General features: G+C 40.1%; 1 protein-coding gene across 1 annotated transcript in view; it reads right to left on the bottom strand.

Moving 5' to 3' along the window:
- The window catches only part of LOC101168903 (calcium/calmodulin-dependent 3',5'-cyclic nucleotide phosphodiesterase 1A), a 69,255-nt gene that overhangs the window by 32,990 nt on the left and 22,575 nt on the right, over positions 1 to 13,690 (bottom strand). Inside the window, exon 2 of the mRNA XM_011489502.3 lies at positions 9,709 to 9,735. Coding sequence (XP_011487804.1) covers positions 9,709 to 9,735 — 27 coding nt within the window. The remainder of the gene's footprint in view (positions 1 to 9,708; positions 9,736 to 13,690) is intronic.

The raw sequence follows: 13,690 nt of genomic DNA, 5'->3' as shown, positions 1-13,690 counted from the left end.
ATGTATTGTCACCGCGCGAGTGTGTCTGTGTGTGTGTGTGGGGGGGGGGGGGGGGGGCGCGAAACATTTTCTTTTCCTAGGGGGGGCCTGGCAAAAAATAATTGAGAAGCACTGGTCTAGTGGGTGCAGATGACCCAACTCCCAATGTTAAAGTGCCTAGGATAGCACAAGGGTTAAAGACACCACAGGACAGCATCACCTCTACGTCATAAATGCATCTATTAGCCACTTGACAAGACAATTACCACACAACACAACAACGGTACGTTCCATTTTTATGACCTCCCTTAAGGTGGTTGCACGACCCACAAAGGAACTGCAAGATACACCTGCGCTCCCTTTAAGATGCAGACAGTCCTCTCAAACCCTCTGCAAGCTCAGAAAACCCCAAAACCTGCAGCACCCATACAGGACAAAAACCTGTATGGGTGAATGTGACTAAGGCGTTTACAGCATGCAACTAAATTTGAATAAAAAATAAATAAAGAAAGAATAAAGTCGTGGCCAAAAGTTTTGAGAATTACATTAATATTGGAAATTGAAAAAGTTGCTGCGTAAGCTTTTCTAATAGCAATTTGCATATACTCCAGAATATTATGAAGAGTGATCAGATAATTTGCATAGTCCTTCTTTGCCATGAAAATTAACTCAATCCTGAAAAAAAGACTTTCCACTACATTTCATTGCTGTCAATAAAGGACCTGCTGAGATAATTTTAGTAATCGTCTTGTTAACTCAGGTGAGAATGTTGACAACCACAAGGCTGGAGAACATTTCGTCAGGCTGATTGGGTTAGAATGGCAGACTTGACATGTTAAAAGGAGGGGGATGCTTGAAATCATTGCTCTTCCATTGTTAACCATGGTGACCTGCAAAGAAATACAAATATACGTTTGTCTAAAAATATAAAGTTACCCAGCACTTCACATAGTGACATCTGCATCTAACCCTCTTCTAACCCTCATTTTTTTTAAATCACGACTTTTAAGTCGTAAATGTACGAGAAAGAAAATCGTAAATTTATAAGTTTTGATCTAATAAATTTACGACTTAAAATCTCATAAATTTACGAGAAAAAAAGTCATAGATTAACGAGGAAAAAACACAAAAGTTTTCCGTTTATCGAAGCCTAGCTTAAAGATGAAATATGGGGAGCCTTTTGTGAAGCTTTATTTCTGGATAGGTTTAAAAAACATAGAGATTTGGAACCTTTTGGTGAGTCAAAATCAGATTATTTTCAGTAGAGCCGGTTTTCCGGGGTTCGGTGTCAGTAAAGCGGAGTTTCATCTGTAAAATAAGGAGCTCAGAGACACGTTTGGGTGTAGAGGACCGCTGCAGCCTTTATTTTCCTTTTCATTCACACACCCTGAAGTTCATTTGTCACCTTACGTCATGAACCTGTCTTCCTAATACCAATTTAGAAGTAAACAAATGAAACGTCCCGTTTCAACATAAAACAACAAAGAGGAATGAAAATAGTCTGTTATGTTAGCATTAAAACGTTGACAATGCCAAAAAGTGCTCCTCCTCCTCAGACGGAAGCATCACATCTTGTTTTTGGTGGAGGAAGAAAGGATTCAAGTGGACAGCTGCCGTCATTACCAGTTCATATATATGTAGACATTCAGACTCTTTTGTGAGATTGTTGAGTTTTACAGAATCGTGTTTCACAGATATTGCACTTTATTGACGGTCTCTTGGCAGCCGGCTCGCTGCATGTCTGCATTCACAGCTTGAATAGAACAATTCTGATTAAAAGCCAAAAAAATATATATTTTTTCTTTGGAAAAGCAGTTGTAGTTAACTCTCTGTGGTAATACAAAATAATTGATATAGTTGCTGACACATTTGAACGTTTATCAGAAGAGTTATTGAGGCCGGAAGTCCGAATCTGTGAAGATCTTTCCAACTTAACTGAACTGCACCTGCCAGAGAATTCAAAATAATGAATCCATTTACTGCAAAGGAGGAAGCTGGAAAACAAAGTCTGACAAGACAAGAAGACGTACAAGCAGCTGAGTTTCTGCGGAAACAAGGTGAGGTTGTGTTGGAAGATCGACTCGAACAAAGCAACTTCCAGCAGATTACAATGAAAAGCTGTCCATCCTCCTCTCCTTTTACTGGGAGGCGGCGCCGGGCGAGTCACACCACACTTTTGGACTGTAGTTTGCACTGTTCTTCTAGCTTTTTAGCCGCACGGAAATGAGACGGACTCTGGCGATGACGGAAGGGAAGCTGGCGAGTTTGATAGAAATTTAGACCAGGTGTTTATTTCAGATACAGAAGATGAGGACTTTGATGGATTTTTGGATGCTGATTGAAAAAATCAAAAAATCAATCACAACCAACTTAGTTTTGTGCTCACTACCTTTTTAAAACACACACTAGCATGCATGTTTTACCTGTATGTTTAACGTTAAATACAGAAAACAACACCGATAACTGAACCTGCACCGTTTAATCCAGTGCTGTTGTATTGTAAGTAAAGGAGTGTGTTATGGAAAATATGGCTTTAATCGTGTGTTTGTGTGTGAATGCCTTGGCAGGTCAGTGCGTAGTGTGGCTCTTTGACTATCACAGTTAAAATATTCGGCTCTTTCTCTCGTTAGTTTTAACCTTCCAGGTGTATAAAACAAAACGTCACAAATTGTCTAATGGCTTCGACTTAAAAGAAATACATCTTACTGACTCGAATATATTTAGCAGAAAGCAAACATTAACATGTTTTAGCTCTCAACAAACATTTGTTTATGTTCAAAACACTTAAATGAATAATTGCTTGTGACAGAACAATACAAACCTAACAGCCTTTAAACAGCTCTTTTTTTTTTTTTTTACACTCAATCCATGTATCTGGGGTTAGGCTTGCAGACATGCCGAGAACGTGTTATCTAGTGACCATCTGATGAATCCCTCGGAGGCACAGGAAGGATGTGGCGTTGGTTTCTCCTGTATTCTCTTTGTGACTGTATGATGTAGGATCTTGGTTCTGAACAGATGCTCCCTACGACCCCTAGCTTGTCATGACCATGAGTGGTCTGCATCCGAACTGCTTGTGGGCGACCTGACTTGTTGTAGTGACGCTTAAGAACAAGTCTCTTGTGAAGAAGCTGGGCATGAACCTGCTGAGCCTGTAGTGGTCGAGGTGTTAGTAGTGAAGTGTTTACAGGCAAGGCTATACGGGTATGTCTGGACATTAATCATTGAACCGGAGAGCCAAGTGTGGAGTCACGGGGAGTGTTTCTCATGTTTAGAAGATTGAGGAACACATCAGTCCTGTCTCTATGACACTTTTCCTTTAGCTGTTTTGCACTGCACACTGCTTTCTCAGCAAGACCATTGGATTGTGGATATTCAGGACTGCTGGTGACATGAGTGAAATCTCAATGCTTTGTAAAATTCTTGAACATCTGGATTGTGTATTGAATCCCATTGTCTGTAAGAAGAACATGAGGAATGCCATGAAAAGCAAAATGTCTCTTTAACTTGCTGATGGCCCTGGATGATTTCAAGTCACTCAAAAGGTCAACTTCAAACCAGCCAGAGTACGATTCGACAAACACCTGGTAGTGTTTACCATGCCATTCAAAAATTTCAGCTGCTACTGTGGACCAGGAGAGTTCTGTAACTGGGTGTAGGAGAAGTGGCTCCTCTTGCTGGTGTTTCTTTGTGCTGTTGCACACTGCATATGACAGTAACTTCTCCAATATGTCTTTGGACACGGTGGGCCAGTAAAAGATGTACGATGCAGCCATCGTGCATCAGACCTTTTAGCCCTCTCCGACGTCCAGAAACTAAACTTCCTTTCTACGGTGTCCTGTAAGGGGATAAAAATACAGACATTCTACCGAATGATCTACACTTGGTTAGAATTGCGCCTGCACGGTTGCAAGGTTCGCTCACTCAGTCACTGAATACACCCGCTCAGTTGTCTTTATGCTTGTTCAATTTATGGCAGCGATGAAACGCCATAATATTTGTAAAATAATGACCAATGCAATTGTTAACACCACACAATGTTACTTGATTTCTCAAACAGAGAAGCTCCAACAAAAATGTGCAGATCATTAACATCATAAAGGCTCTAAACTTGCTCATATTATAAAATAAATGTTCTTCTGTAGGGCGTTTCAGTTTAGCCATTAGGTGAAGCATGCGCTACAGCATTACATTTTATTCGAGAAGATTTGAGCAAAAAACTTTTCTTTAGACCACAAATGGTTACTTTCAAAAATGTTTCCTTAAAAGAGAGGAAAATTCCTGCCTGTAAGGATATAAAGCTGTTCATTTAGTCAGCAATGTATGTTTAGCATTAGCATTAGCCTTCCTATTCTATTATACGTTAGCATCATGCAAGCAGATTTAGCTTTTACTGCTGTAAAACATTAGGTCATTGGAAAAGGAAAGGTACAAAACATCAATCTCTACTTTTATGATTCGATTATTTCTCTATTAGTCTTGGATTGATTCAGATCAATAATTTGAATATTTCCACCCAGCTCTACATTTTACCGCTTGACATCTTTTAAACAATGCTAAACCCTTCAGACACATACAACAGATGGGATTTACAGTAATATAAAAAAAGACTTGACATAGACATAGTAAAAACTTGTATTATTTGGAATTGACAAAAATACTACAATGATGAGTTTATTTTATCTGTGTTATGTATGCTGGATGAATGCAGGAATAAGGAATCAAGACAAAATACTACACAAATCAGGGTAATCAAAGTAAAATGGGAAAAAAAATACTCAACTGAAAATAAATCACAGGTCCTGTTAGATGTCTTGCAGCTGCATCCTGGATGAGCTTGAGCTGTTTTGTGACAAAGGGGCTGATGGTGTTCATAACGTCAGCACTGTTAAAATCACTGATGCTCTCCTTTAAATCTTGGTTGAACATTGAATATTTCAATGTTTGCAGCTGCAGTTTAAATTTCGCTTCAGTAAAATTCCACCACTCAAAAACCAAGCTGGATGGTAGATCTTATTGGTAACAGGCCTTTCTCCCATTTGTCTAGACTGTTTACCCATCAAACAGGCTGTCATGTTTCTGTTGAGCATCAGAAAATGCCTTTTCTGCTTCCACTTTGTGAGTTTAATAGCTGTGTTCAGTTTCTAACAAACCCAGATATCCCACACCTGTGCCTCCATTTTGAGCCAGCTGCACTTCTGCAGCTTTTCATGGTTCTGCTTACATTTTCTTTATCAACAAAAGCAGAGAACATGTGGCTCTGTTTTGTTGTTGTAAACCGCCTAATGGGATTTTCCTTGTGCCACAGACACACTTTTGCCTGCCTGCTTTTTGCCTGGTTCAGGTGCCCTTCCCCTCAGATGTATTTGGCTTCCTGCCCTCTGTCTGAATCTGGGAAACTGGGCCAACCTGTAAACATACATTTGCAGTGATGCTAAATAGAAATGATGAGTCATTTTTCTCCAGTGTAAAGAAATGCTCATCTGTCTACAACTGAAAGACTGATAGCAGAGAAACACATCTAAGCATTTTTCAAAACATCTTTATGTTGGCATGACAACCAAACACCTTCTTATGGTCTGAGTGTTATTAGCTTTGGTTACCGTGGTGACTGAGTTGAAGCGCAAGGCAGGAAGTTTAAAAGTAAAGCAACATGTATACATTCTTTTTACAAGAAGGATGTGTCGAGATTTTACCTAAAAAATTTAATTTTTTGTTTTTGTTATCAACTGATGTGTGTATTTTTTATTTAGTCAGATAGAAACAATTTTCACTTTGCTATCCTGCTGGTTCAGGTTTTCATTGTCTAGTAACTACAAGCCTGTGTCCTCCTAAAGCTGAGTTCACACCAAACATGATTTGTGTGTCAGGAGCTTTTCAGTCAATGTACAGACGCGATCAGAGGTCTTCCAGCGCAGCAGCATTGTGACAGCGCATGTCAGGTTGTGCAGCAAAGCAGACGCGCAATGTTTCCAGAGTTCAAATATCTGTACTTTGGTGAAGAATTCATTGCGCCGACCATTTAGAAAACTCAGATTTGGCCCATGATGCATTGATGGTTGGTGGGTGGAGTCCAACACCAACATGGAGAATCTGATCATTGAACTTTCTTTTGGAAATGTGCCAAATGAGAGGTTGCTGTGACTGGAGCCAGGCTAGGGTTGGGGCTCGTTGGTGCTTCCCTCTAGCCAGGCCACCTCCTATTGGACCTAGCTGGGTTCAACCTGAAAATTTTATTTTATGTTGCATCATAACACTTGGCCGTGGATCCTGCCTCCGGTTCGTCTCGCGCCCCCAGCCGTCCCCCAACTTCATTTGGATGAAGCTCATCTGCTGAACTTTAAATATTTAGTTGTAGAGTTAGATAAGTTAATTCTTCTCTAACAGTTCTGGTACATCGCCTGTCCGTCCTGAGGGAGTATCCCTCCTTCATGTAGGCACTCCTGAGGTTTCTTTGTTTTTTACGGAATCCATTTTTTAGGAGTTTTTCCTTACAGCGAAGGAGGGTCTAAGGCCAGGGATGCCCAGTTTAGTTTAGTCTGTTTAGTTAAAGTTTAGCATTCTCCTATTGAATTCTATGCATTTCTGATCCTTTTGATTTCATGTTCACTTTACAATTAACAGTACGAAGCCCATTGAGACAACTATTGTTGTGAATTTGGGTTATACAAATAAAATTGAATTGAAATGAACTGTCTCAAAAGCCCAACCCCTTATAGAAAGTATGACAAGGGCAGAAGCAGTGTCATATGGGCAGCGGTCAAAAACGGGTACTCTTTATGGCTCAATTAATGAAAATGGACTCTAACTATTAGAACAGGGAATGTGACCTCACTGATTTAGAAAGAATCCGAGCTTGTGCTGAAGGGTGAGTAGAGCCAGAGAATGTCAGGCGCCCCTTCGAGTATTGTTTGGGCTCTAAAGTCCAACTCCTTGAGAGGGGTTTAACCCGCCTTCCCTATAAAGTTGCCAATGATCAGAAGCAGGTAGTTGGCGGTTCATTTTTTCAAGAAGGGGGACTGGAAGGTGTGCTTCCTCTCCAGGGAAATGATCCAACTCAGCCACTCTGGAAAATGTTACTACAGTAATACTATTACTGGGGAGGAGAACTCCTCTGACACGGAACTCTCTCATTCAGAAGGAAAAGTTTGGTTTTCATCATGGTTTCATTGGTTTAATTCAACACCTTATGCACAGTTTGAGTGAAAGTTTGTGCATCCAGTACTCATGTACTTTTCGGATTTGGAAAAATTGCTAAATCTAACCTCTTGCTGTATTTTTTTTGGAGGCACTCATTGACTGCATAAGAGAATTGGACTGAGTGACCCCTCCCCCCTCATGTTCCAAACAGGCAGTACCTGCTGGTTCCAAGAAGCCAAAATACTATAGACTTCTATAAATAACAACTTTTACTAGGTCATTCTATTTGCCTGAATAACCATTTTTGCTCAGATACCTTCTTGCTAATCCAATTTTTTCTCTGTAGTTCAAGTTATTCAAGTTATAAACTGGCCAATGAGATGCCTCAATAAAAGCATGTGGTCTCGTGTCCAACGAAATGATTGATTGACAGATTCTCCCAAGCCTGTTTTCAAGTGGCAGATGTGTGGTGTTCTAACAAACTCATTCCAGATTGGTGATAGAGGTTACCATAAAAATGTTGACTCAGACGGACTCGGACTAATCACTATTCACTGATCTCGTCTGGGTCCAACATGGTGCCGTGCAGATTGCAAAAATTGTGACTGAATTGGCTTCATTTTGTTGGGACTAGAAGTAAACCATTTTTCATGGGTGACATCACACTCACTCAGTCCAGTTCTCATGTACAGTCAATGGTGGGAAAAAAAAATTATGTTATTGGAAGAATTACCACATACGAGTGAGGTTTCCTATGGTATGATGGAAGATTTCAACTGGGTTCTATGATATCACACCTTCACAAAGACGACTTCCTTCAGGTAGCAGTACGGGAATAGGCATTATTGAACATACAAGGCCAGCAATAAATCAAAAGGTGTGCATCCATATATTTACACCATCATAAAGATGTGTAGATTTTTGTTGGGACAAAAATGTATGCTTAGACAATATCCGCAGATCATCAGAAAGTTAAAAGGTAGATTCATTTGATACTTCAGTTAAAACTGAAAAACTGAGTGCAGCAACCACAAAAACGTATTTCTTGGATATAATGGAAACCTTCTTTACTCTAATTAAAGACAGGCTAAAAATGTTAATAATTAACAAATTAATTATTGAAATAATTTCTGTGACCCTGTCAATGTGTGTAACAACCCTTTGTTGTTTTACCGCTGTACTTTGGCTTCAGCGGTCCCTTCCACGGCAGACGGCCTGTAGGATGTATGGCTGGCGGGGTGATAGGAGCTGCAGCAGAGATAATGGCTATTTAATGTTGTCAGTATTTAAATTAGTGTGTGGGTGACTGCAAAGTTACAGGCTCTTTTCTTTACTTTTAATTGTTTACACCCACTCGTCTCTGCGTCTCTCAGAATATTTTCTTTTTTTGTGAACTTTGAGTCATGTCTGTGCTGTGTTGTGCTCAGGTACTCATAAAAGATGGAACATGATCTGCATATAAGAATATATGCATTGACCCCCTCCCTTCTATATTTTATAATATATTACTCAAACATTAAAGTTTTTATTTGTGCAGAAATAGCACATACTGTATGATGTACAGAAACATGAACTTATTATTCATAGTAGTTTTGTTGCTCTTTCTTTGTCACCTTTACGCTCTTTTTGTTAAATGCGTGAAATTCTTTTTAGTGTTTTAACGTGTCTTCCTGTCTTTTTCTGTATTTTACTTGTTCTTTTGCCCAATAAGGTCTCAAATCTACTAAAATCTCACTCCAACCATCTTTTGATCTATTGTAAAATTGTTCCCAGTGGTCTTTTAATTATGCTTATGCCGTTTTCAGCCCTTAAAAAAAAGCTGTGTCACTTGCAAGGACATAGTATCTGCAGAGCAGCAGGAGTTCATTAGAAACTTGCCTCTGAATGTGGGTGGGACTGTTGAAGCCTCCACTTATTTTTCCATGATCTGTTTGTTTACAGTCTCTTCTGCTTGCTAATATTAGCAGAGCAATTGAGAGCTTTTTCAAGCAATATTTTTTCATCTGCCCCTTATTAACAATCTGAATAAATTCTCACAAGCTCGATTTACTGTATGTCCTCCATCGTGAGAAAAATGCTATAAGAACACGTTAAAAACTATAAAAACATGATTTTCATTGCAATTCATTTCTTTTTTTGACCTGTCCTGTCCTTTGGGTTTGAGTTTCCCTTCCTATCAGGGGAGTGCTATCAGTTACCCCACCTATGTCGCCTTTTCAGAATTTTCTTTTTTAGGTCAAATTAGGAGAAGCTGTGTCCACACCTGTTTTTAAAACAGTTACTGTCCTATAGATTTCAAAATACTTAAAGAGATGACATGTTTATTAGTAATAAACATGTCATCAAAATTTTATTTGATATAAGCTAAACCTTTAAAAAAGTTAGCACTCTCAGTCAAGCCAATGCCTGAATTATTTTTTTAGCAGTTTTCATCAATGCAATGTCCTTTTGTTGTAATAGTTTTTGTTTACACATTTCAGAGAACTCAGAATTGTGTCTGTAAAGTGAAAGAAGGTGTTGCTTTTGAATAGTGTGTTTTTGCACGTGTGTGTGTGTGTGCATACGTAGGTGTGTGTCTGCGAGCCTTACCTCTGTGATGTACTTTTGTATTTCTGCCTGCAAAGAAAAAAAAATAGACAGAGGTTACTCTGCTGTCTGAACCGTCTGATCCTGTGAGTCACCGCAGTGGCTACAGCAGCTGACAGTTATTGCTCCATAAACAACACTGACAAGGATTGATCTTATCAACAATCATACACAGCACAATGAGATATGTCTATTTACAGAGTGTACATTCCTCACGACCCCCAGGGGGCACAATGAGCTTCATCCAGTGTGAGTCCTTAGGCTTGACCCTTGATGCGACTGCCTAACTATGTAGCCACAAGGGTGCCCAAATCTGGGTCTCCCTGTGCAGATCCCCAGCAGAGTCGTGTCAGAAAGGGCATTCAGGGTAAAAAAAAAAAAAAAAAAACTCTGCCACCATCTCCTAGCAACCTCAGCCCAGGCTTCCTGTATGCCACACACCTTACTCTCATTCACTCAATCAACCACAGGATACGTAAGCACTGCACTGGGCTAAGCTCTTTGCGAAGTATTGTTTTTGCCACTCTGCCTTCATTACAGAGTGTTATATTTGGACCAGATCCTCTGTTTCCTAACTCTGTATCTGACTCTGCCTGCCACCTGCCCAGACTCTCTGATGATCTTGTGCCTGACCCTTGCCTGCCTGACCCTGATTTAGCCTTGAGGACTTTTAGCTGAGCTAATAAACCTGCTGCATTTGGATCCAGCCGTCTGCCTGTTCTTGTGACATAACTAAAGCTTAACCAGGGGTTAATAATGAGTATCAGGTTGGGAGCGCTGTTCCCTCTAAACTGCGCGCGTGCGCAATGCTGACACGGTCTCCGTGCGCAGAAAATCTGTGCTGCGCACAGGAAAAAAAACAAACAAAAAACCAAAAGAAAATAATACCGAACTTGAATTCAAAACAAAATGAACACATAAAAATTTATTTGGTGCTATTTTTTTAATGTGAGACAGTGAGTGTGACTGGTGACTAACTGCTCCAGCCTGTTTTGCGGTTCACATACTGTACGTAATGACGCAGCTAATCAATGTCACTGACAGGCTCCTTATGCCGCGACCAGTGTTTTGGAGGGAAGACTCGTGAGTCCCGTTTATGTTGACCCTTTATAACGATGGCAAAACGAACGGGAAGCGGCACGCCCTCTCAAGCCAAAGTAAAAAAGACATGCGATTCTTTTAAGATAGAATGGCTGTCGGAGTATGTGCAAACAGAAGGAAAAGCTTTGAAACTGGGTAACATTTTTTCTTTTTCGAGCGAGAAAGGCTTGCTCTGCAAGAAGTGCTGCGAAGCCAAAATAGCAAGGGAGTTTTCGGAGGGAAAAGTGTGGACGACATGGAAGCTAGACTACCTCAAGCGTCACATTCAGCACAAAAGTCATTTGAAAACAGTGGAAATTGTAAGAAGATGTAAGATGGGAATGGGGATCAGCACATAGTTTGGGGAGAGCACCAAAGACCGAGAGCAGAGGATCGGGCTGTCACTCATAAATAAATCCAACCCAGAGCAGGTTAAAATTCTCATTGACAATATACTGCATCAACATGAACGCCTCTATGCTGTCAGTTCAACAAATTCATGATCACATGGCAAAGTATGTGAGTCTACCAGAAGTTCAAGTTTGTGAATTCCATCAATCAAATAGTGCAGAATGAGACGATTTGTAAAATTAAAAATGCTCCTTGGCACACCCTGATTGTAGATTAGAGCACAGACATAACAATACACAAAATGCTAGTCCTGTATATTAAATACAGAGAGGAAAACAGCATCAACCATGCAACTGTGTTTGCTGGCATCATCCAGCTGACATCATGCACCGCTCAGGATATTGTGCAAGCAATACGTTAGTTTTACACCAAGCATGGGCTGGATATGCAGAGAATGGTGATGCTGACCTCCGATGGTGCCTCAGTAATGTTAGGAAAGCGCAACAGAGTTGCAGCTTTATTAAAGCAGCAAATACCACACCTAACTGAGGAACACTGTGTGGCCCATAGAGAGGATTTGAGCATTGACGATGTGTGGAAAGACCTGCCTTTGATGCGTGACGTGGAAACTTTTCTTAGAACGGTTTATTCCACTTTCTCTTGATCCACTGTAAAGAGGGGAAAATTTGAAGAGGTAGCAAAGATTCTAGATGAGGATCCTCTGTCATTCAGGCCTCTGAACGAAGTGCGGTGGTTGTCACGGCACCAAGCTGTAAAAGCTGTTCTGAGGAGCTACACAGTACTGGAAAAATATTTCAAGAGAGAATCCAGTGAAAACGGAGATCCTGTGGCAAATTACTATTACAAAAAGCTGACAGATCCAAAATTCAAACTTACTTTCACTGCTCTGGGAGATGTTTTGGGCGAGCTGGCACATCTATGTCTTTCTTTTCAAAAACACAACCTGACTGTGCTGGGAGGACACTGCTTTGCAAGAGCAAAAATTGAGAAGCTGCGCTTCCAATACCTGACAGAGGGAAAGTATGTTAGGTGGAGTGACCGTGTCAAAGAGGCAATGAGTGCCTCACCAGCTGATGGCAGAAATACTGGTGAGTTCCTTCATTTTATTCGTAAGCTTTGTGATCACTTGGATGTTCGTTTTCCAGAGGATGAGTGAAAGGAGTGGTCTGCATTGGACATTGAGGCATTGAGTTCAGACATCAGTTTTGAGTGCGGAGCAGCAGACATTGACACACTGGCAAAGAAGTGCGAGGCCATTCTCCACCAGCCACATTCTGTGGAGGTCATTAACAGTGAATATGCTGAATTCAAGTCCATAATGAGGCAAAAACTGAAACAAGGGTCAATCAGTACATTTTTTAGATATGGTGGCTACAACACTAAAATGTGAGGAGCTAAAACACATCTCACAGCGTGTGGATATTTGTGCTACATTTCAAGTATCCATCAAAACAGCATCCAGAAATCGTCTTGAAGTGGATCATTTGGACCAGCTGATGCGCATAAAGTCAAAGCTGCAAGCAGACGAAGCCATCGACCTGGACAAGGTGTACAATCATTGGAAATGTGAGAAGGACAGACGGGAAAATTAAGGTGACTTTTTTTTTCTCTGTTCTTTTTAGCTTATCTAGTGTAATTTAATATGAATTTTAATAATGAAATGCTTTAACCATGAGTATGATATGCTAATAAAAACTGCATTATTATTATTTGTGGGAGTCACTTTGGATTATCACTACTAGTAATTATGTATTAAAGTTAATGGAACATGTCATTGCGCAAGATGTGAAAGTTTAAATGTGCACAAAATTTTATCTCTAAAAGGTGTGCGTCTCTATTCTTCTACAGCCAGAGCCCCACCCTGACTCCAGAAGGAGGACCTTCATACCCATTTTGAAAAGAGACAGGGACAATCTGTGCACTTAAATAAAAGTCTTATTACAGAAATGTAAATGCGATCATTTTGATTCCTTTAACAAACTTTAACTTGGACGGATGCAACGTCAGTATGACCTTAGTGTGAAGGTCTGATGTTGCTCACAGTGGTCCATGGGACAGCTGACGGAGTTTGTGTGCTTGCTCAGACTCGTGAAAAATTAACATTGGTTGGGAGGACTGGACACAACATCTCTGATGTCACCCAATGGGTTCTGTAGGGTGAGATGAAACATTGAAGTGGGGAGGGCAAATAAACACATTCCAATAACAAAAATTAGAGTTGTTATTTGAATGTGGGACAAGTTAAAGTTTGAGTTCACCTTTGGATCAACCCGCCTGCCAATCAAACACACTTTCAACTACTAATACGAACTAATGAACCCTGAAGTGCTGATTTTATATTCTTCTGAGTTGTCATGAATTTTATATAAATAAACATTTAAAAAACAAACTTCAGAAACTAGAAAGTACATACATTTACTTATTTTATTTATTAGGTCTAAGTGAAGTCAATGGCAAGCTGGTCTGTTCAGCAAAAGACAGACATTGTTTTGTTTTTTTCAAGAACTGCAATATCCCGTTTGTGTGTGAGTGC

Source organism: Oryzias latipes, chromosome 21 (genome assembly GCF_002234675.1).
Source record: "Oryzias latipes chromosome 21, ASM223467v1".
In the NCBI taxonomy this organism is placed as follows: Eukaryota; Metazoa; Chordata; class Actinopteri; order Beloniformes; family Adrianichthyidae; genus Oryzias; species Oryzias latipes.
This window is presented reverse-complemented; position numbering and strand designations above follow the sequence as displayed.